General features: G+C 36.2%; 1 protein-coding gene and 1 non-coding gene across 5 annotated transcripts in view; one reads left to right on the top strand and one right to left on the bottom strand.

Annotated features, from left to right (window-relative positions):
• The window catches only part of Map3k20 (mitogen-activated protein kinase kinase kinase 20), a 166,962-nt gene that overhangs the window by 55,550 nt on the left and 85,968 nt on the right, over positions 1-25,444 (bottom strand). For all 4 annotated transcript variants that reach the window (XR_007107633.1, XM_047543294.1, XM_047543296.1 and 1 more), the window contains exons 5-9: positions 22,097-22,162; positions 17,258-17,286; positions 17,024-17,161; positions 10,383-10,469; positions 5,027-5,101 (exon numbers count right to left, since the gene is read on the bottom strand). Coding sequence is in view for 3 of the 4 variants with exons in the window: in XM_047543294.1 (XP_047399250.1) it covers positions 5,027-5,101; positions 10,383-10,469; positions 17,024-17,161; positions 17,258-17,286; positions 22,097-22,162 (395 nt within the window). In the remaining variant the exon portion in view is untranslated. The remainder of the gene's footprint in view (positions 1-5,026; positions 5,102-10,382; positions 10,470-17,023; positions 17,162-17,257; positions 17,287-22,096; positions 22,163-25,444) is intronic.
• Trnaa-ggc (transfer RNA alanine (anticodon GGC)) lies at positions 7,425-7,497 on the top strand. The gene has a single exon. It is a non-coding gene; the product is annotated as a tRNA-Ala (tRNA).

The raw sequence follows: 25,444 nt of genomic DNA, 5'->3' as shown, positions 1-25,444 counted from the left end.
AAAGCTAGTAAAAAGTTAATGGTGGAGTCTACATGGTGGGCATGCTAGTCACTGTGAAGTCCATTTCACTTTTTTGTATGTTTGAAAGATTTTATTTAAAATGTTGGGGGAAAATCTACTAATCAACCCATTTGGACTAATAAAATTTCCCAACTCAGTTGGTTGGGAAGGAACCCCAATTTTAAAGCTATCTTGATGTCATTGCTCTCAATATATATTTCACATTAGAACCAGCTTCAGTGCTGGGACAATGTAAGATCCTGTTCAGCAGAAACTGAAAAAGCAGTGGTTAAGTGTACTTCTTCAGTGAGCAGTAACTACACTAGTCTTTCTCTTTAGATTCTAGCCAAGGTTGAAACAAAAGGTTAAAACAAAAATGGAGAAAGATAATAAAAGGATGATGCATATTCTCTCTTCATCAGGCTTCATAATTATACCATTTCTGAACAAATTACAGTTGCAGCAATTAAAACATGCATTTTAATTTAGGAGCATAAAAACAAGAAGGAACAATGTTGAGGTGGCTTGCTCTTGGGACTTGAATACTTCCTACATTATTAAGCAAAGCAATTTTTTCATTTCTTAGAAACATAATACTGGAATATTTATTGAGTTCCACTGCTATTGTTCTCTTCTAAGGGCACATGTCTGTGCACATGCATGTGTAAGTTATGTTTTGAGAGCGTAGTAGCTAAATGTTACTGATGTACATTAAGTCTTCTAATAAAGACAAAACTGCCTTAAGGAGGAAATTTTAGAAATATTGTTTGTCTTCTTTACCTTTGTTTCCACTCTAATTTCTCCCACCATGTGTCATGTTTTAAAAGAAAAAAAAAAGTTTTGTTTATACAGGAATTAATTACATAATAAATAAGGATTTTCATTTAGGAAGGAAAAGCAGCAGGAAGAGCTAATGAATTTTTAAAGAAAAACATGTCTCCCCATATTTAATGATTCTAAGGTGAAGCTCTTTTGTAGCTGGATGACGAGCATTCCTAGAAAAATCTATAGTTAGCATCTACTCTCAGACAGAAATGATCAGAGTGAACATTCAAAATGCAGCACCAGCCCGGTGTGGTGGCACAAGCCTACAGCCCCAGCTACCCGTGAGGCGAGGTAGGAGGATCACTTAAGCCCACCCTGGGCAACACAGGGAGACCCTGCCTCAAAAAAGAAAAAAGAAGGAGAAAGAAGAAAGGAAGAGGAGGAGGATGAGGAGGAGAAAGAAAAACACAACAGTGTAGAATTTTATGGTAATATCTTTGAGTGTTCTGGTTACATAATAATACATTTGATCTAAGGACCTCATGGACAGTCTCTCAGGGGGCTTAGGAACCTTTAAGGTATCATGTAGACTTGGTTTTATTTTGAAATATTACATCTAGGAACATTTATTAAGCGTCTACACTTATTTTTTTTCTACTTGTTATCTCCATTTTATAGATAAGGAGAACTAGTCTCAGAAAAGTCTGAACTGCCCAGCATCACACAACCAGGAAGCAATCTACACAACCAGGGGTTATGCTTTTAACCCCTTGACATCTTCTATTATAAAAGGGCAAGGTATTCTTATCAAACTTACAGCTTCAGCTATTCTTTTTCCTTATTTAGAAATGTCCTTTTAAGACTTAAATTAATATTCATCTTTCCCTTCTTTCTTTTCTTCAGTAAAATATTTTGAGTACCTGGCATAAGCTACTAGAGTGACCAGACATAAGCCACTAGAGTGACCTGACATTTACTTAATACCAGCTTTCTTTTATATACATTTCCCTCTCCTCATTACAAAAGAATACCAGCCCTAGAGGTGGGGTGAACATTTTAATCTAGGTGTTGATATACTCTAAAAATTTAGGACTGGAAATGACCAATTATAGCTCTCCATATGTGCACAGGACTGGCACCAACTCCTGGTTAACTGCTACATATTTCTAGCCAGAGAATATAAATTTGCCTCTCAGAAAATGTGCTGTGGTCCAGCTTCTTCAGGCAACAGCAAATTTACTAAACTGAATTAAAGTGTTTTCAGGAAATACATAAGAATTAGTTCTATCCCCTCATAGAGTCTGCAATGCATTTAGGAAGAAAAAGATACTTTAAAAAATACCACCAAACAAGGCAGAGCAGTAGTCCAGACTGTGCTTTGGAATAGGAGTTGAGTCTAAGCCTGGGCTGGGACAACAGAGCAGCCAGGGAAGGCTCCCTAGTAAAGCATCAGGGAAAGAAGGAAGGAAGAGAGCACACTCAGGAAAAGAAGGTGTGCGAGGAGATCTGGAGGAGATGAGCAATGAGAGGGTGGGAATGTGGGCTGCAGCCTCTGTGCAATCAAATACATCACAGCAGGCTTGGAGAAGCTGGATCAGAATAAGACGTCAGGACACAAAGTAATCCAGACTTTGGGAATAGTACCAGAAGATCTCAGAATTGACTATCTCCCAAATTAACAAGTGAAATACAACAGAAAACACATGGAATGTAGCTTTTGGATCACCCCCTTTAAAAGTCCCCTGTTCCTGTTGATGGACAGAATCACAGCCTTTGGGACAGGAGTCCCCCTGTGTTTCTCCTTTGCTAGCAAAGCAATAAACCTTCTTTTTCCTTTTTCTAAAAAAAGAATTTAGGAAATAAAGATCAATCTTAAATTTCCTTTGTACTTCACACAGCTGAACACTAGATTCTTAAGGTCCTGAAGAAGGGTCAACTTACTTCGTGTTAAAGACATGCCAACTTCATGGCTTCAACACTGGGCCTAATGTCCTTGTGTGAGATTTTTATACTATCATTTAATTAATGTGCAATAAACATATGTTCTTAGAATTTTGATTAATGTAGTGCCAAATTTCCGATTAAGAAATTACAAACTTGTTTTGCATACTAAAACATAATTACAACTATACAGATCTAAATGCAGTAATCTAAGTTAATGCAAATAATTTCAGGCAAAATTTCTATTTATATTAGAGAGAAAACCATACCAAAATCACTATATACATTATAATGGACATATAACTAGTAGGAGGAGTAGGGGAAGGGTAGTATACCACTAAAATAGTTCAAATACATGTTTTAAAGCAAGTTTGCAAATATCTTCTGGATTAGTTGCAAAGTTCAGGTATTTCTCTCTTTTTTTTTCTTTTTTGGTACCAGGGATTGAACCCAGGGGTGCTTAACCACTGAACAACATTCCCATCCCTTTTTCATATTTTATTAGAGTCTCACTGAGTTGCTTAGGGCCTGGTTAAGTGCTGAAGCTGGGTTTAAACTTGTGATCCTCCTGCCTCAGCCTCCCGAGTCACTGGGATTATAGGAGTGCACCACCATGCCCAGCTTAAGCATTTCTCTTAATGTTTAAAAAAAATCCTCACATTCTGCAAAATCATGCACAAAAAATAATAGGACCTAAACAAGGAGAGGGCAGACCATTGAAAACCCATGCAGCTTTGTCATAGAGTACTAATAAAATAATTATCCTAAATGAAATACTAGTACAGTTTAAAAACATAATAAAATATTTAATAAAATAATACTAAGTAAATATAGGACTCCATTCGGACAAAATAAAGGTGAAGGAATTTTGAATAGGACTGAAAGCAAAGATTAAACTGCTGGATACCAGGGTAAAGGTCAAATGCTTGTGGCTGGGGAGAACCAGCAACAAGTCTTCCAGGCCACGCCACGCTGGGGGGGGTCGGAGGGTGAGGGGTGATATGGAGTGAAAGCGCTTCACGCACCAGGCTGCCTTGCAGACTGCATTGTTACATTTTGCTGTCAGTGTGGAATAATGTGCTGGAAAACATTCTGCATGAATCAACATGAATTCTGTGTCACACTAACAGTCGGATACACACCAATGTTTCTGAGCTACTCAAACTAAAGAAGCATGTGGTAAAAGAACAGATTTTGTGTTGTGATCACTCATGCTTCCTGGATATCAGAATGAAACTGGGTTTAAATTACGAAACTTTAACTTTTTAGTCTTTTTTTTTAGGCCTCTATTTCAAAGGCCAGTTGTAATATCTCTATTTCCATGAAAAATGGCACCAATGCGAACTTGAAGATTTTTGTTCCTTTCTTGAGTGTAATTGCTCTCTTATTCCAATGCCTAATCTGTGAGAGTTTTATTTTTTAACTTTTTACTATGGAAAATTCTAAACTGAACCTCCATGTCCTATCACTGAACTTCAACAACTACCAGGGCCAATCTGGTTTAACCTATACCGGCATCCATTAGCCTTCACCTCATTTTGAAGCAAATCCAAGACTGGCCAATCATTTTATCTGTAAATATTTCTGTATGTATGTGAGAATCTTTTAAAATGATCTTTGCAGGGAAAGGAAACAGGCTATTCATGTTCAAATGTGATAACCACCCGAAAGGCCGAGTTTTGGAATTTTTCCAACTCTATTGTGATAACTCAAAAACATCCCTGAAAACTGGACAGGGAGGATGTACCAACATTCTCTAGAATTGCTATTTGTGCCTGCTCTCTGGTTAGGCAGGCAACACAGCAGGGCTTCATGCCAAACTGCCGGGTTCATGACCAGTCCCATCTTATACTAGCAGTGTGGCCTTGACTCATTATTTAACCTCTGTTCTGTTTGCCTCCGTTCTTCACGTGTAAGATGAGGGTAATCACAATACCCATTTCAAAGACACATTCTGAGAAATAAGCAAGTTAATATACATAAAGTGCTTGGAACAGTGCCTTGGCATACTGTGGTATATTAGCCATTTTTATAACATAAAGGTGCAGTGGTTATTGAAGGTTAAAAATGAAAGAACAAAATTATTTTTATGGAGTCAAGAATGCCAAAAATACAATAATAATAAAAAAAAAGAGTCAATAATGAGTCTCTAGAGATCGAGATAAGCAGATGCCAACACAAGGCCTTAGCAGTCAGCCTGGGGCTTACAGAAACACCAGTCCAACTTTGCTTTGTAATGGCTTTTATTACCCAAGTTTAAAAAACTCAAAACCAAACAAACAAGTGAAAATTCAGAATACTGAACAACCAAAAAATATACCTTGGCGTCGGCTTCCCAACACTGGTGTAACAGATCAGCAAAACTTCTGGGGCAACTGCTTGGAATGGTTAGTCTCTACAATAGAGAGAAGTAAAACAAACAAACAAACAAACAAAAAACAAAACATAGGATTTACTCATTAAGGTAAGAAAAGACTATATGAAGAGGGCTCCTAAAAGAGCTAATTTGAGAGCATAAACAAGATATAAAATTTGAAGGCTCCATGGATTAATACACTATAGGGGAGAATTTACATTCAGATTTGTATCATCCGATCTCTAAAGACTCCCACTTTTCCTTCAAAGAGGAATCGTATTGGATGGAGAAGTCATGTTCAGCAGCACAAATGCAATAAAACAGGATCAAGTCTAAAAGAAACTACAGTTGGAGATGGGCAGGTTGGAACTTCGACACTAAATCTAAAACCACAGATTTAGTCCATATTTTTATTAGCAACTTATGACATATGCAAACGGGCCAGGTAACTAGGAAACCAGTTTAGTTTTGGCAAGAGGTGCACAACTCTGAAAACATTGTTGGCACAGAAAATCACAGAGATAATTTTTAAGAACTCTGCATTTTCTCATTGGAAAGTAAAACATGCTGAATGTATGACTCATAGTTTTGCTTTGGTCCTACTCATCCACTGTAAGGTCCTGATACAACACAAATTATCATGTGAACATCAATTCTATTCTCTCATTCTTCAGTAGTGTTCTCATAGAACATGCCATATACAAATAAACAAGATATTTTTGGAGCAGTTTCAAAACACCCCAAACTTTCCAAGAACATATCTACCCAATAAAATAAATCAAAGGCAGATTGATTTTTGCATAATTCATAACTTTATCAAGATTTTTGAAGACTCTCACCAAGAGCAGTGCTGCTCTTGGTACTTGGAGTCATTAATACAATCTGACTCTTTGGGACTGCATTTGTAGCTGTTGAATTCTAGTTACCCACAGGTGCAAGCACCTAAAATTGTCCCATTAGTTAGTTCCTCTAGTATGGTCATGCCTGTGCATTTGTACACTGCAATATGTATTTCAGTTATTTCTCCTTTGTATTACAACTCTATATTGACTTAAAATATTATGTGTGTAGATGTTGTGTTCCTCTGAATTTCCTTTCAGAGGTGTGTGGGATGTTAGTAGAGTTGTTATAAAGAGAGCACTGGGTGTGATGGAGTTGAGAACTGCTGTCCTAGAAAGTCCTAAGATTTATTCCCCAGCCCTGCCAAAGAAATTTATGAAGAGAAAACTTAAAATTGAAATCTGTTGGATTTGGGGGAAGTTATGTGTAAAACTAGAAAAATAGCTGTCTTGGCAAGAAAGCTGACAAATCTACATTTAGAATTATGGATAATCTCAAAACAAAATACAATGAAAAAACAAACCTCCAAATTAAAGGTTAAGCTAAGTACTTTTAAACGTCTTAATGCTCTCACAGATTAGAGCAAGTAGTATTAAACTGTATTATTATTTTACTATAATGTTGACTTGCATCAAAAGGAAAATCAAGTGTTTTTTTAATATAAGATGGTTGAGAGAGGTAAACTACTAAAAACAGACTATAATTGCACTTATGCAACTGAATGTACTCCATATGTAACTAAAAATAATGAGTTTTTGGAAAAGGTCAATTAACACTTTTCAATATAACCTTGCTTCAATATTTTTCCATGAACTGAAATGTGAACTGGTTGAATACGGATGATCATTTCTGTCATATATCTATATTGAAAAACTTTTTTGACACATCATCTAACACAGCACACAAAAACCCACAATCATTTAAAATAATCTGACATGGTCAAATATCAGTTAAATCTAGACTCAGACACTTTATGTAAGGGATTATTTTAGTGCATTAAAAAGTACTTTAAAATAGAATCCAAAGCATTCAGGTCCTGATTACATAACTATGGGCATTCCTAACGCATTAAAACATTCTGGATTAACTAGATATTAGCACTAGGTTTGTAGTGCTGCTTAAAATTTAAATATTTTAAAATAAAGATTCAAATTTAAAATTAAAATACTTCCCAATTGCTCAATTAGTCATTGCATTTTTAAAAGATCATATCCTTTTTGGCACCATATTCTGCTTAAGATGTAAAAATTATTTTTTAGGTCAAGTTTTTATCTTTCCAAAGTATGGTCAAGAGTAGTGAATTATTTCATGAAGTTTTCTACATTAATCAAATTGCTTTTCTACTTAGAACAAAACACATTTTACATAAGAATCTAAATATTTATAAGTGTAGTAATTATGCTGCCCAGAACATTCTGAATGTCCACTGATGCAGTTTCATGGAAAAGGCTATAGCAAATATACTCATCTGTAAATTTAAAAGCTCCTTTGTAATGCTGTCTTAAAGTCAGGCTTTTTGGCAGGAGATATAGCTCAGTTGGTAGAGTGCTTGCCTGGCAAGCACAAGGCCCTGGGTTCAATCCCCAGCACCACCACCAAAAAAAAAAAAAAAAAAAAAGTCAGGCCTTCTATAAGAGTTCATTGTTCCCTTTGTAAGTTCAGCAGGGCTTTATGCATCTAGCCTTAGTAAGATTTAATATCAGGAAAAAAAGATGGTTTAAAGTCCTTCATTTAGAAGTTTAGAAGCAGAGATCATCAGATATATTTTTAGAAAGTACCGATTTCCTATAGGTACAAAAAGCAGTCCTAAATGGTGAGACTGAATCAGGTCTTGCCTCTAGGTAAGAGAAATGTGCCAGTCTCAGTTCCCTGATTCTGATTCTGTCCTATAGCTGTGTAACATACCAGCAGTGGGAGGAGCCAGGTGATGGGGATGATTCTTTGCAATATTTTTACAATCCCTGTAAGTCTATAATTATTTCAAAATAAAAGTTAAGAAGAAAAGCAACTCTAATAATTGAATATAGACATTATAGGTGACTAGATCACACTTAAAATTTCTCCTTGATGGTTTAAACACATTGTTCTTTATTTAAATGAGGTCTGTTAAAAATAGTTACTTTTTTCAACCCAATAACCAAAGGTACTCAGCAGTAAAATAAAATAATTAGAAACAGAAAAGACTTTGTAAGTTATATTTCTTTAAGTCTTGATTTTGTTACCAAATGAAATCAATCCTTGGGAATTACCTTGATGCTATGTCAAGAGAATCTGTTTTGCACACAGGTGCCTCCATTTATGAGGTGGGAAGCACATACCTTCTTGAATGACAATGGAAATTGTATTTAAACTTAATTTCCATATTTTTGACAAATAAGTACTATGCAGAATGAGAACAGCAGATAAGTATTTCTATAATACCAAATTTTACTTGAATTCATTAGAAAGTTGAGAGAACTCACATCATATGTGGTTTCTTTCCACTTGCTGCTATTTTTAATACATGCAGTATGGAGGTCTCCACACATCATGAGCTGATCGTCAGGACAGACCTCGGCTAAATGGTGTGCTCTTTGGATGGAGGGGAGGCTGCGTCCTGGAGTACAATGCTAAAGATGCTTTGAAGGTCTTGCATGAGTGATTGCCAACCCTTCTCTTCAGCTTTTGATATTCAATGTTTTAAAAATACTTTAGATTAGATTTACCCCTATTCTGCCATTCTTTTTTTTTTTTTTATTGTAAACAAATGGGATACATGTTGTTTCTCTGTATATGGCGTAAAGGCATACCATTTGTGTAATCATAAATTTACATAGGGTAGTGTTGTTTGATTCATTCTGTCCTATTCTGCCATTCTTGAGATAAATTTTATATTTTAAAATATTAATTATTCTGTCTTAAGCGTATCTGGATTGTCCAGTTAGCTTCAAATACCCTTTCTCCTGACTTATCTCAGTGCAGGGCAGTGGGAGAGATCACACGGGTGCTCTGCTCTAGAGTCAACAGAAGGTCAATAATGCTCTTCACTTTTCATTTGTAAGCCCTGAACCAAACATCTAATCATCTCATTGGCAAAAGAAACAGAACAGAAATAAGTGGACTCTCATATCCTAAAAACATCAGTTCTCCTGTGTGTGAGGTCTGTCTTAACTGCACACTGGGAATTGCTATCACATTTAATTAAAACTGAGCAGCTCCTGTGAAACCATAAGCAAGGCACACTCTTGCACACAACTCCTTTCATTTCTTAAACAGGCAGCTCTCTCCCCTCAAGTTCAGCTATCATCATCATTTCATCCATCCCCAATGAATCAGGAGGACAAATTAATAAGGTAACTCTGGATTATGTGACCTAAAAGAAGGAAACTTGGTTTCTCCTAGTCAATAGCAGCTTTTTGATTAATCCAGCTTTTTCCTGCACTCACATGGGAAGCAGATCACTCTAATTCTTTTAAAGCATTAAAAAGGGGATCTTTTTATATATTTACTGTTTGGAAAATTATTTTATCTTAAGGCTGCACTCTTACCATTGTGGAGGGCACAGATAAGATTGGGAAATGAAGAAGTCTTGTGAAATAAAGTTGTTTCAACCTTGCAAAGACAACTGCATGCTTCCATTACGTGATCTAAGTTCTTATAATACCTTGATATTGGATGCTTCATCCTTATGCTGAGAATTTCCATGGCTCTGCGTTTCAGGCACAATTTTAAACCTTTCAAAATGTAGTTGCTCTCTTTGATATGAATGTGCCATGTTCTCTGATGTAGGCTCATAGGTCCAACTAACTGAAAGCCTCAATTTGTGGGAAGAAGAAAAGCGAGGCTGGGGACACAGCACAAACGGTGTTTACGCCACTGAAGTTCTTTTGAAATGGAAAGGCTCTGCATGAAGAAGCGAACAGTTATGCCACTGCCTCGCCAATTCCAGTGAGGAGCTCATCTTCAATGTAGTGTTCAACGTAGGTGGCAAAACTGTAATTTTTCCCTTTTTTGAAACTATTTTTTCTTCTTTTATTTTTGAAATTCTCATCTAAGCGACAGTTTCTTGTACTATAGTGACTCCTGCTGGGAGAGGTAAGTTGAAGTAGCTGAAGGTCTCTTACAGATATATCAACTCCCGGCCAGTAAAAAAGATGTCCTAAACGCAGGAGATGGAGTTAAACTGTTCCCCTACCTTGGACGCAATGGCTTCTTTCATCACTAAGAACAAACCCCTAGGTTTTACAATTGAGACTGAGAAACTAGTACAGTACTTGTACAATTTTTGATCTACAGCATCACGACGTGAAGCTGCAACAATTAGATGTAAAGGGTCCATTCATGAGGAATAACATCACTTTGACCCTTTGTGTTAGCTCCTACTGCTAATCTTTCCATAAGCGTGAACTTACTTTCAATTTGAAGAAGATGAAAAAGTCTTTTGCAAAACCCCAATACTGTTTTCTGATCTATGTACCTGAATGGAGAAACGTAGTCTTACCTCGTTTTTTTCCACTACAAGCCAAGCTACTTGTAATCCTTCCAAACCTTTAAAGGGGACCTCCCTTGTTAGCATCTCCCAGAGAACCTGGAACAAAAAGAAAATGGAATTTTATTCTTGTACTTTATATTTTTGGTATATTACTGAAACTTTATCTAATATTTAATTGTATCCAATTACCAGACACAACCAACCCCATCTGTAGAAACTTGGACAAAATATATATTGATGCATAGGACTTCTTTCATGTATTATATACTTTCAATGTTCTTTTTTTTTTTTTTATAAAGAAACTTAGTTGAGAAGTTAGACTATATAGAGCCACACTTAATTTCATAAAATTTTATGAAATTAATGGGCCTGAGTGATTTGAGTTAATCTCACGAGTTACTAGAATTTTCACATATTCCCACAGATTAGATTTTATGTTTGTTACAAAAAGTTAAAACTTTTCCTACCTTCAATTTCTGATGCATTTCTGTATAAGATAATAAATAGAAATTCAACTATGTTTTTCAAAAGTTCAATAATGGTCTCATTAAAAAACAAAACAAAACCTGAGCCCACAATCTAAATCATGGGCAAACCTATCTACACCACAATGGGAAATATATGCAAAATTATAACATTTAGATTTTGTGTTTTGGACAGTTTTCTCTCAAAATGAGGCAGTCTAAAGGATCCAGTCTCAGCTACCTATAATTTATAATACCATATTCTAAAATGTAATAACATTGTAGACACATATAAGCTGAGTGTGTATATGTGCATTTATATGTGTATTCATCTTACACAATCCTTGAGATCAGTACAGTGAATAAATCTGACCTGCAATGCCCAAAGTAAGAAAACTGGTGCTAGAAAAGTTGTTGAATTTGGTTTCTCTAAACAGTGAATAATGAAGATTTGGAAACACAGTTATTTTCTCTGTTTAAACAAATGTACATCCAAAATTTGAGTCTACCAATACTTTATAAAGTACAAAATCAACTCAAATTTTATCAATAATAAGCATAATAATAACAACCACTGTCGTTTATTGAGTGCTTACTACGTTCAAGGTTCATTGTCAATCTTGTAAGTTGGATATTATCCTCATTTTCTAGGTGAGGAAACTAGGATTTAGAAAGTTAAGCAAACTTGCCCAAAGATACTCAGCTATTAAGTGGCTGAGCCAGAATATGAACTTGCTGTCCTATTCCAAAGGTCAAACTCTAATCCCAGGTAATTCTAGGGAAGCAGAATCTGCAGTGCTCAACAGGGTGCAACGTGCCACACTGTAGGTATGCAGCCACGGCAGCAGTGAGTGAGGAGAGTATTCAGTAGTTTAGGTTTAGATTTCCCTCATTCAAAACACAAAAGCCCATTTAAAATCAGAATATAAAGGACGAGTGCTCTATTAGGACAAACCTACAAACCTTTAGCTGTACATTCACTATTTCCTCAGCCGGTGCTTAGTCTCATTCGAGCCACAACATGTTAAACGAATGCTGGCTAATATGAAGATAATTAGCAGGAAAATCAGGGAAATTGGCAGATGCTGCTCAAGCAGGAGAAAAAAATCCAGTGAAGCCTCTTTGGGCTTTTAATCAAGTGTGTAAGGTACTTCTTTAGAAGAGCTACTGAATAATTCTATTTGAGTCACACAAGTGATTAGGAAAAGGTAAGGGGCATCCCAGAAGGGGACAATTCTAGTGGTGGCTGTAAGGAAGGAAGGGTGGGAGCCAGCACAGGTATGCAATCACCCTGACAGTCCGCCTGCACCGGGGATGGGGGGTGGCAGCGAGAGAGCTGGCAGGAAATGAAGCCCCTCAATTCACCACAATTACCACTCCACTGGTGTTGGGGATGAGAGGGGGAAGGATATGAGGAGCAAGTAAGTTAATGAATTTGGTATTCCTAAGGAGAATGGGAACAGGGAGTCAGCCTCAAATAAATCCATTGCTCCAGATCCCAAAATGTTCAGATGAGCAGTCTTGCACCCCCTCCTTTCTTAGTTCGGCCTGCACACACCTTACATACCCACACATGCGTGCATACATATGAGTACACACACACACACACACACATATACATACACACACAAACTGGATTTTGCAAGGTAAAATGCAACACCAAGAGTGAGAAAACTATCACAGTGCTATATATTCTTCATTCCTTATTTCAAAATACTCTGCTGGAAATGTCCTAAATCTAGTAAGATCCAAGTTATACTTCTATAAGAGCTCTAACTCCGAAAAAATAGGACAGTCATTTCACTCTCTCTTGGTGTCATGGACAAGCAACCATAGCTGATGTTGGCACTTTATGGGTGTAAAACTGGAGACGGCAGAGTGAACTGCTGTGAACCACCACGTTCTGAAGCCCAAACAGGGTCTTCAGTTTGATTCCAGTATCAGCACATCTCATGATTTCCTTTTATTAATTCTTCATATTTGGGAATGTACCAAAAAAGTAGGTGGTATGAGACAGGACGGCTTTTCCTACACTCAACAAAATGGCATTTGGCACAAAAAACTAACTATGCTGAGGAAGTCACTTGGAGGTTTAAAAATATATTAAATGATGCCTTAAAATACCAGTCGGGAGGATGCAGGCCAAATATTATCGTGATCTTTCACCTTAAAAATATTTTCCAACTCATTGTATATTGGGACATCCTTACACTTCAACTATGCTCACAGGAAAATTTCTATTTTCAGTTTAGGAACAGAAACTTGGATGAGGCTGTGGACTTCTCCTGCCTTTTCTCTTACAAACAATAAAAAGCCATTACCTGAGCCTAGCTGGTTCTGGAACAGGGCTCACAGACAAGCATGGCAGAGAGGCTGTCTCTTGAGCTACTGTTTTCAAAGCTGGTTTTGGCTGAGAAGCCCCATGGAAGCTAATCCTTTCTGCATTGTCATTAGGATGGCTTTGTTTTTACAGGGTGGTGAGACCTTGTGTTCTCAGAAGGCTTATATTTTTCAATGCTTTTCTGAAGCTTTTTCTTTTCTTGTGGATTACATATCAAACGTACTTTCCGGTTTAGTCCTTCAAGAGAAGTTATCATAAGAGGGTAGAAACATCTCCTTTCATCAATGGAGAGAGAAACAACTGCCTGCCTCGCTATGTTTATCAGCTTAGAAACAAAGATCACAAGATCCATTTCTGGCATTGGGGGCACATTTGTTTTAAGGCCATACAAAGCTAGTTAGTTTTGCCATGCGTTAAGAAACAACACAAGTTTATGAATCTGGGGAGGGCTAGTATTTTTGAGAGTTATTAGAGGCTAAATTCTGATAGAAAAAAATTAAAAACCAAAAGTAAAACTACATTGCATTTTTAAGGTTTCAATAAAGGACAACTCTTCTCTGTGCATCTGCATGTGACTGCTGTGCAGAAGGGGGAGGTTTCAATCAACAGAAGAAGCTGTTAATGAACTATGGGATGTGTTATGCAAACAGATGCTCCTGCTGACAAATGAGTCCTAGCTATGTACCTCTTTTTAAAAGGACATCAAAAATTTCTAAATCACATTGTTTTCCTAGATAGGTACTATTTTCAAAGTTTGTGAACCACGCAAGTCCAAAACTAACATGGCCCCAACCTTAACAACTGTCCTCTCCTGCTCTTTGATGTAATTTCTACTTTGAACCCATAATGCTTCCTTCATGAAAAAAAAAAAAAAATTGTGCAATTGTTTAAGCCAAAGGGTTCTGGGAAAGCATGTCTATATTTCTTCTTTCACTAATGATGTTTATTTAGAACGAACAGAATGAGAAGGGGTCAGAATTAAATACAATCCTGAATTCTTATTTATAGTTAAATTAGTATTTGTACATTTTCCTGAATGGAATTCTGTTGATGGGAGTTCTCTGCATGAGGCAAACCAGTATCCTGCACAAACCTCTCTAACTTCAAGAGAGACAAATAACAAAAGCTGTTTTAAAACAGTCCCTAAGGAGGCATTTCTGTTCCCCCTAGTTAAGGGAAGGTTCCAATATGAATGTGGATTGATACTGATACTGTCACATGGTAGGGACCAAGAGGTTCTGTGGAGTGACATCTGGCATGCAAAAGTCGAGCAACCCAGGGAGGGTACCACTGGTTGGAGTAAGTTAAACTACTTGACAGAATGGCTTGATAAGCATTTGTTAAATTCCTCCCTCAAAACCAAATCAAACCAAGCAAAGGTAGGGCCAGTAAACAAGTACATAGAAGGGTTAATCCACAAAGAGATCCACACAAGCCCTTCTGGAAAGTGGAGCCCAGTCACCTGAGTGAAAGATTTTAATGAAACAAACTGAACACCTGCAGCTGCAGAAAGGTAGACTAAGACTGTGCTTGAGAGAAGTGGTCAAGGTATGACAGGGACTGTAATGATCCCAAGCTCTGTAAACCAAAGTCACCTCTTGACAATTTTTATGGTTTATGTGCAAAAAGGCATTTAAACTTTGTTCCTGGAAAAAAGGCTATACTTCAACTAATGAAAAGCTGGTGGGTGATAGGTGCATTCACATCAGAGGCCTGGCAACTGAAAGGCTTTGAGAGAAGGTAGCATGGGCTTTGTTTTCATAAGTCAAATAATATTATGAATAACTAATAATATGAGAATAACTTATATCTTTATGTCAAAAATTTCTAACAGGGAAATTCTAAGACTTGAAGAGAATTTTCAAAGTAAAAGCACTGCACATGGGCTTGTAGAGTGAGAAAATGAACCTCTAATCTTCTAATTCATGTAACTATGCAAAATAATTTAAAAACCATGATCATCTAAATATGTTTATATATTTTTATAGGCACATGCACATGAAAGGAGTGAGAACCGGCCTCCTGTTGAATCGCTATTGAACAGTCAGCTGGAATAGGCTGCAGATGAACCATGTTGCTTATCTTTCCAAGTCTACTTGTTCCACAGAGGAGCCTGCAAAATATGGCCTGCTAAAGAACATGAATGAGCAGGATTGTCATGTTTAAAGGGTTTGTAAAAAAATAAAGAGGACTATGCAACGGAGACCATGAATGGCCCTCAAAGCCAAAAATATGTACTACATAGTCCTTTGTAAAAAAGTTTTGTTACTTTCTGTTTTGGTACCAGTGAGTAGGCTACATACAATTTAAATTACCCTAAGTTGGTGTCCAGCATAGTGCCTAACTCAAAAAATAAATTTTGCTTAAAAATGAAGGAACATAACCTTATAAGAGAATAGATTCCCATTTTCAGAATCCTTAGAAGAGGAAAGTATGATGATTAGGGTATAGTAACCTTTGACACAGATCTATTTTAGAATCCAGTCTCCTCTGGAACTTTCCTTTTATTTTATTTTTTTCCCTTTTTTCAGTGAGGATTATTTCATCACTATCTATAATAGTGTATAGTTTTCATTCTTAGAAACACTAAGAGGAATTGGAGATTTAGTTTGATGTTACTGTTGTCTTTTAACCTTTAAAATTCTAGCCTTCAGCCAAAAACACACATTTCATTCTAGAAATGATTTTTTTCAATAGCCAACAAAATTCATCTCTATTAAAGTAATTTGGTACATAGGCTGTATTATGACTTAGAAAGATCTAGCCAACTGAAAAAGACCAAAGTGTAATGAAGCCAGCAGTAAATACCCAGAGACTGATTAAAGAAAAGGAACACGTTTGCCCATGTTGACCTCCTCTTATGCTGTTAGTAGTACCTTCAGTGAGAGTACACACAAGTTCAGGAAGAAAAGCATGCTGATTTGGGCCCAAACTGGTCTTCTTTTCCTATTATAATGAAAATGTCCTTTTAAGAAGTAATGGTACAGAGAGGTAGCATACATGAATACAGGGAGAAGAGATGCAAAGACAGGGAGTTCCAAATACTGTTTGGGATTTCTTAAAAGGAATATAGCACTTATTCTCAAAGAAAGGCAATTAATGAATTCCCATCTCCCGCAAGAAGTACTCCCACCTTGGGCTTCTTCCTCCAGAAGATCCCTCTCCACACTCCTACAGAAGCTCCTGTTACCTGACCAGCTGCCTCCTGTGGTCTCTAATCCCTGAGCACCTTACCCTCACTTCCATTCTTTGTTGCTCTATTGTCATTCTCCTGTAATGCCTTAGATTCTTGTTCCAAATGTCACTACTACTCTGTAGCACTTGCAGCACACATCTGCTAAGTGCCAAGTACATTTTCTTCTGTACTTTTAGAAACTCACTAATCAGTTTAATAGTTGACACTCAAAAGTTTTCTATTAATTAATTCACTTGGCAGATCTATTGGTGATTTTATACTGTTTGAGAAATCCATCATATGGAAGTCCTGTTCCAAATGATCCATATTTCCCCTGGATACCAAAGATAGTCTTTGGATGTACTTTCACCTAGCAAATAAGCACTCTGCAGGAGAGCCTAACGACTGACATAACTCAGGTTCCATCTGTCTCGTGGAAGTGCTGCTGATTTCTTCTCAACACAGGATAAATAATTCAGATGCATAAAAGTGATAAAAGCACACATTGCAACAACTGGGAAGTGTTCTCCTCATGCCTCAGCTTCAGACATTCCTCCAAAAAAAGCAATACTGCTCAAACAACACCAGGTTCAATTATGGGGTCTCTCTTCTCTAGGCTGTTTGCTCTCTGCATTTCCTTTAGCAAACCAGAAACAAGAAATTAACTCACCACACCATAGGAATAAGTGTCACACGTTTCAGACACAGGTAGACTTTGTATAACTTCTGGAGCCATCCACGGGAAAGTTCCCACCAAGGACATGTGAGTTGTATGGTTATGGAACCGAGAGGCACCAAAATCACAGATCTGAGGACAGAGGAACCAGGATCAACTTTCTACTTAGTGACTAGTAAGAGAATTATCTGAAGTTAAAGAAAATGTGATTAAAAGAAAGAGTCCTACCTTCAATACTCCATCAGCAGCTATAACAACTAAAAAAAAAAAAAAAAAAAGATAAAGTATGACAGTCATCTACCTATTAAGTTGTCTTCTACTGAAAAAAGCATAACCTTCTATTTCTAGCTTCAGTATGGTCAAACTTCTCATCTGATGTTACAAAAGGTAAAATAAAAATATTTATTGCATTAATGATTTTGCAAAAGGGAGCTGACATTAAAAGTTTAATTCCATGAGGTACTGATTTAAAAGGCTTTTAAGACACTTGATTTATATAAATGTAGTACTGTCCAGTAAAAAAGGCACCAAATTAGAGTAGTTAGGAGAACCAAATTTTAACCTGGGTTCTGCTGGTTGAAAGCCAATATGATACTGAGGAAATTCATTAGCATCATTACTTTATGGTATATATAGTTCTTTCTCCCAAGTGAAGAATAATTTTCTCTTTCTTTTTAATTTCCTCTTATATGGCATTATAGTTTGATAGTGAGGTTTACTTTGACATACTCATAAATGCATAGAACATAATTTTCTCCATTTCAATCCCCATACTGGCCTTGTCCCCTATCCCTCTCTATTCTATTGATCTTCCTTCTATTTATTTTTAATTGGTGCATTATAGTTATATATAAAATTGGGATGCACTGTGATATATTCATACATGCACATGGCATAACTTAGTCAACTTTATTCCCCAGCTCTTCCCCCTTGCCTTTCCTTCTCCCTCACCCTTGGTCCTCATTCTACTCTATCATTCTCCCTTCTATTTTTGCAAGATCCCTTTTGTTTATTAATTTTTTCTTTCTAGCTTTTGCATATACGAGAGAACATGACCTTTGACTTTCTGAGTCTGGCATATTCACTTAGCATGATGTTTTACTGTTCCATCCATTTACCAGTAAATGACATAATTTCATTCTTCTTTATGGCTGAGTAGAACTCCATTGTATATGTACCACATTTTTTTAATTCATTCATCTACTGAGGGGCACCTAGGCTGGTTCCACAACTTTGCTATTATGGATTATGCTGCCATAAACACTGGTATGCATGTATCACTACAGTACGTTGATTTTTTTTTTTTTTTTTTTTTTTTTTATCTTTTGGATAAATACTAAGGAGTGGGATAGTTGGGTCACATGATGGTTCCATTTCTATTCTTCGGAGGAATCTCCATGCTGCTTTCCAAAGTGGTTGTACTAATTTGCAGTCCCACCAACAAGTTTATAAGTATAACTTTTCCCCCATATCCTCACCAGTAATTATTGTTATTTGTATTCTTGATGATTGCCATTCTGAGTGGGGTGAGATGAAATTTCAGTGTAGTTTTGATTTACAACTCCCTGTTTGCTAAGGGTGTTGAACATTTTTTCATATATTTGTTGACCATTTGTAATTTGAAAAATAATTTTCTTAAATGCAGAGACAATGTTCATTTATTTACGTATTCATACATCCATTCATTTAACAATTTGCTGAATATCTACTCTGGCAACAGTCATGTATAAGTTCTATAACAGGAAGGTGAATGAGACTGGCACTGTCTCAGCTCTGCTGGAGTTTATGGTCTAATCAGAGAGACAAGTAACTAGCTACAATAAAGTGGGAAAAAATCCATGAGACAGAGAGAGTATTGTAGACCCAACTCACAGGGATAGCTAAGTCTTCAGAGGTCAGATGAAATTTCCAGGAAGAAATGATGCTTACACAAAGACCTATAAATATAGGCACTAACCAGAAATGAGGAGTGCTGGAGGAGGAAAGCAGTTTTCTGGACAGAAAGAACCTGTGCAAAACTTCAGGAGCAAAAGAAAAGGCATGGCAAATCTGGGAGGTAGAGTCAAGTTAAGAAGAGCCCTTGTGAGAAACGGAAAGCCAACAGAGAATTTTAAGTGAAGGAAGGAAACGAGCAAATGTGCAGGGGGCAGACAGTGTTAAAGAAGAGAATCAGAGGTAAAGTGGGTGCTGTGGCATGCAAGAGGTTGTGGCCCAAGAGACAGATGAGGATGCCAGTGCTAATGCTGTAAAAAAGGACTGGAAAGAAACAGAGTGAGTCAAGAAACACTAAGGACATAAAGGTGAAATTCCCTGTGGTATATTTATACATGCACGTAGCATGATTTTAAAAATTCATTCTGCATTTCTCCTCTTTTCCTGTCCCTCCTCCCTCCCTCATGATCTTCTTCTACTCAACTGATCTTCCTTCTGTCTTTATGGTAGCCGATCCTCCCCTCCTCCTCCTTTCCCTTATTTTGCTCTAGCTTCCACATATGAGAGATTTAACCCTAATTGAATCCCTGATTTTCTGAGACTGACATATTTCTGTTAGCACAATGTTCTCCATTTCCAACCATTTACCAGCAAATACAACAGTTTCATCTTTATATATAAGTAGAGAGAATCAATCAGAAATAAATTAATAGATGAGTCAAAGGAAGATCAAGATAGAGTCAAGGAAAGAGAAAGGAGAGCAGAAGGAGAGGAAGGAAAGGGGTAAGAATGTGAACTGAAATTGAATTCCATGCATGTATGACTTGTTGGGATGAAACCAGCTGTTATGATTAACTATAATGCTCTGATTTTTAAAGTAAAAAAAAGAAGGAAGAAAAAATACTCAGGACACAGGAGCAGTGAGGCTGGATGAATAGCTGAATATAGAGGAGGATGATTCAAGATGAAATCAGATAAAGGAGTAAAACAGCTGAATGGTTAGAACAGGAGCTCTGGATTCAAACGACTAATTCCGTTTTATTTAACCTCCGGCTTGGGCAACTGTACTGCCACTCACTGCAGAGGGATGCAGGAATGGTCTTTCAGGGTTGAAGGAGAAGATGAAAAGATTAATTTGGACAAAATACATTTAGGGTCATGTACAATGTCCACACAGATGTCTAATAAGCAGACAGTTCTGAAGTTGAGATCTGTAAGGGGGTGTTAATGTGTAAGTGGGAGTGGGAGACCATAAGAGGAGAGAAGCCCAAGGACAGAGGCCTGAAGAACTACTTCTGGTATTTCTTTGTAAGTCACTAGTCACTCAATGCCTTGAGCATAGTAGATGATCAGTATGGAGTTTTATTAGCTGCTACTAATGATTTTAATAAGTGGAGAAAATAATCTTTGAATGACCTCATATGTAGAAACAGCCTTGGGGTAAACATGGTATTACATGTGTGCTACAAACTTTTGCAAATAAAAATGTAAATATTGCTAATATTATATTCAGTTGTTTTTGAAAATATCTCTACTACTTTATCTCATTGTAAGATTAACAAATGCTTTTAAAAATACCATTATAAAAATATGTAACATAGAAACTGAAATTCTTGTTCCTTTTCCCAGGGGAAAAAAGGCAAAAAATTGAGTCTCTATTCTTTCAATGTGAGTTTTGTGCTCCTATCGAGTAACTATTACAGATTATAATTTTAAGAAATGTTAACATTCTCCATTGTTATATGGTCTTCATAATGATAGCATAGACAAACCCACAAATTAGTTAATCTATTCTCTTGTGGAAGATTTAGAATATATTGAAATCAAATAACTTGTTTAAATTGAAATTCTGAGCATGAACTGAAAACTTGCAGTCATAAAACTCTGATACTTCCTAATAGATTCTAGTTTATTCCCTAATGATTTTCCTATCAGTCATCTATGTATCAAGAATGTTTAGTTCCAGTAAGCTTCTAAGATGAGTCAAAGGATAAGTGATGACTTAGAAGAGGGGCAAGGTAGTCAGGCAGAGTCAGCTGGCAGGGCAAGGTTGGGAGTTCCACCTGGACTCCTGATGAGTGGCAGCTGCCAACAATTTCCCTTCCTCCCCATCTCTCCCACCCCTGCCAGACACACCTCACAGTCCTAAGTATGGGCAAACAGACCTGCCTCATTCCCTGGACCTCCTCCTCTACTTGCTATCACTACCCATTCTGAGGATCACACTACTATCAAACACTCATTTCTGCTGCACTGACCTAAAGATTTTCTAAAATAAATAATTCTCTTCCTTACTGCAAGTTGCTTGGAAGTCATCAAAATATGTAATTGATAGCAAGATTTTTTTTTTAAAGAAGCAAACTCTGATGTTCTCTGCTACTTTTTTAAGGTAGCAAACTCTGATGCTAGTTCTGCTAAAGCTAAATAACCCTACTGCCCTTCTCCCATAACTTTGAAGTGATGTAATGGAAGAAGCACTGTTACCATTCCTACTTGAAGGTAATGTCTAATCCTGCAAGTTATTTTGAAATGTTCACTCTCCAAAATATAAAACATACAATCATAAATAGACTATAGAAAGTACAGAAGAAAAGAAGGGAAATAAAGGCCTTTATTTCCAAACTCCTAAGCATACTGATCATTTTTGGGCACTACTCCAGGTAATATTGGCATGGGTGACATAAAAATATAACATACAATGAAGAAGTAACAGAAACAGAACTCAAAAATGCTAGTGCAGAGAACCATGTAAAAATAGAAAACTAAAAATACATGACTACACACTTTGACCCAGCAATACCTCTTTTAGGAAATGACACCAGGGAAATAATTAAGGATGTGTTGAAAAATTTGGCTGGAAGGTATTAAACCAAACTTTCTTATCATAGAAAAAATGTAAACAATCCAAATTGTTCTCATTCCGACTGTGCTATATTCATACAGTGGAACACTGTGCAGCCTCCTCAAACAATATAGAGAATTTTAGTATTTATTAATAGTGGAAAAATTTTCACAGTATCAGTGGTAAGTCAAACAACAGATCACAAAAGATATATGAAGCATGATCCTTATTTCTACATACAAGTGCATGTAATCTATAATAAAATGTGTAAAAAAAGCATTTGACTACATTACCATTTCTTGACTTGAGATCTCTGTGAATCACCTTGACAGGAGCCTCCATATGTAAATAGTGCATTCCTTTTCATACAAGAAGAAAAAAAGACCTATTAATATTTTCAACATTACATCAGTATAACCTTGTGTAATTTTACAAAGAATTCAATAGCAGAAAGTAAATCCATGTGTTCTATTCTTCCAGGATTGCTAAAATGGAAATAGGATATGACTACATTACTAACATTTATTTAAGAAAATTTATATGTCTTAATCTCTTAGAGGATGGAATTTGATTGGTACGGCTAGTTTCTTACAATACCTAATAAGGTCACCTTAGCTTTCTGGAGTTTACACGAATACAGCACAGTAACCACTGCAAGAAGTGCTCTGTGACTAAGGTATCCCACTACCGATTGCCTTCTGTATCTGCCAAAGTTGTGACAGGCTTTCTCATTTGCATTTGGATGTCTCAGGTCTGCAGTTACCCAGGTGCAGCTTGGTTTATTTTCTCAGTACTCATTCCAATAAGACCTAGGAATGAAGATAGGGTAGGACTGGGAGCCAGAAGGACTGATTAGTTATCCTGGAAAAGGATTTAATGATCTTAAGATAGAAAAATATATAGTAGTTACAAAATACTTATTTTGTAAACTATTTTCACTGGGATAAATCTTTGAAATAATCTATATTTAAACAGACTACAAAATTCTCTCCAACACATTTATAATATGAATCAAGATACTTCAGTATAAGCTAAATGGATTCATTATTCTGAATTAAAAAGATAAATTTTGTGATTATCTCCTTAGTAGTGTTTGACTCTTCATATTTATGTATTATCTATACCTTTAGGATAAAGAAAAAGAATATTTGCTACTGAGTATTTATTTCTCCAGTTCTCTATTCTAAATAATGAAGAAAGAGCCCTTCCCACTGCCAAATCAAACAGGTTGCTTTTATCAAACAATTTAATAACTAGGCTTTCACTTTTTAAAGTATATAGAATATTTCAATTTTACAAAGGTTAATTTATTAATAATCTACTATTCTGCTACCATTCTGATTATTATATATTGAAGAATCATGAAAGAACAAAGAAAATAAGAAAAAAATAAAAATGTCATACAATGATATCACTGAAAAGAAGGAAGTTAACAAAAGTATTAGTAATTAAATGCTCTTAAGAAAGAAGCAACTGGGACAAAGGGAATCTCTTTTAATATGAAGTTCTACAGACTTCAAATCATAAAAATTCAATAGTTACAACATGGGTGACATTTAATAATCTTATGATCCAATTTCATAGTTACCTCTCTCTTGCTTTAGAATCAAATCCCTGAATAATTTTTCAGGTAGAATCTGTTTAATTACTATTAGAAATAATGACAGTTTCTACACTTGCTGACAAAGATTTCAAAAAGCACAACTCAAGTATAGAAGTTTAAAATACAGGCAATTTCTTCCTCATAGCAAATTATTATAAGGAAAAGTACCATAAATTATTTGTGTGCAATGTATGGTACATACTTAAATAATATTTAGTGTACATATTACTACTATAGTAATCACAATCATAAAATTCTATTTAATTTGTTTTTATAAAACCAACTATAATTCAGCTTCATTTTTATTGCAAACCATTTAGAAGGTTGAAAAATATGTCAATCAGGCTTAACATTCAAAGTTTCCTAAAAAAAGACCTGACGGTGTCACTGAAGAGACTTTTGGGGAGATTTGGAATCAAAGGTGACATTTCAAGACTGGATCCAAGCTGATCTGCTTAATTGTTCCTTTATGCATTGTTGACTGACTTGACACAATTTCAGATGTACTTGCTTCCACCCCAATTCCTCCTCCCATCCAGAAACAAGTGAATCTTTTTTAGCTTTGAGGACATAACTCTTCCAACAGTATGATGGTGAACAATGACTACTACAAAATGCATGGGTCCACTCTCGTTCATGGAATGAATTATTCAGTCTCTGATTTCTCAACACATTGTTGTTTCAGTAATTTCAATCACAGTCAAACTGAGAGGTGCCTAACTGAACGTGAAACAGAATCAACGAAGTCAAATCTTCCTATTTAATCTCCAAGTTCTACTCCTAGCTTTACTAGAGAAGTTTGAATTCCTAAAGCATTGTTTCTATTTCATTTTATAGGCCATCTAAAATAATTTTTTAAAAGTTACAAATTACTTATGATTATAAATAGGTAAGACATTCTCAGCTGAGGCCAAATACATTAGCACTTGCCTTTCAGATCAATTCACCCCAATCTGGCAAAAGGGATTTTAATACTTCATAGATTTGGACTCCATTCAGGGTGTCTACTCCCATTCTCTCCTTTCCTACCCTTTACCTCATGTTCCACTTTGCTACTTTATTCTGTTCTGTTCTTCCTTGCCCTTCTGAAGCAGACTGCTAGTCTGGCACTCTTGAAAAACTCCAGAAAGTCACAGCTGTTCTAGAACCAAGAGTCTTGCCACAGATATGGATGAGGTGGCAGGGGTGGGGTGGGGCAGGGTGTGTGTGTGTTACAGGTTAGGAACCAGGGACAGCTTGAAGCAGAGTGCTGACGTCAGTTAATTTGTTGCTGTCTATCCATGTTAAGTGCCATGAAGTAATAACATGGATGTAATTGGTCAAGTACCTTAAATGTAAATGTCTATAAAGTTAAGTGTCAAGAACAGCCTATATGTGCAGTTCCATCTGTGTAAGTATATTTTCACAATACTGCAGGCAGCACATCATCTTGCTTACACTCCTGCATACTACTGACATGTAGAGAGGTGATTGTGATGTTACTTGAAAATATCTTAAAGAATGTGAAATTTAACGATTGATCTGAGATGCTTGATGCATGAATACACAATTAAGTTCATTAACATAACCCAAGCTTTACATACTCCATCCTAAACATAGAGCTTGTTATTCTGAAAAGGTAATGAAGCATCATTCAGTAGCAGCATCTAGCATAAAACTTTAAGAAAAATTTTAACTCTATATTTGAAAAATCTGGCAGGTATGCATAAAACTTCAAACAGTTAAGATAATTCCTCAAAGGAAAGACTACTGCTTTTGGACATCACAGGGTGACCTTGGAGAGAAAGCAAAGTATGTTCCGTTCTCTTTACATTTGCTATGTAAATGTAAAGAGTTAAATGCCTCCAGTAAAATGTGGACACACTTGCTTCCTAGAGGTTAGTAGAATACAAATGTAACTGCCAGCATTCATTACTTAGATTAAGTTGTTTCCAAAGTAACTCTGACAGTTATAAATAAAACTAAAAAATGTTCAGTTAGGAAAATGGAAAAAAAAGATAAAAATAAATGGAATTTGAATTGCTTTAGAAAACATTAG

This window comes from Sciurus carolinensis, chromosome 3, assembly GCF_902686445.1.
Source record: "Sciurus carolinensis chromosome 3, mSciCar1.2, whole genome shotgun sequence".
NCBI classification, from domain to species: domain Eukaryota; kingdom Metazoa; phylum Chordata; class Mammalia; order Rodentia; family Sciuridae; genus Sciurus; species Sciurus carolinensis.
Note: the sequence above shows the minus strand (reverse complement) of the source record. Positions and strands in the feature narration are given on the sequence as shown.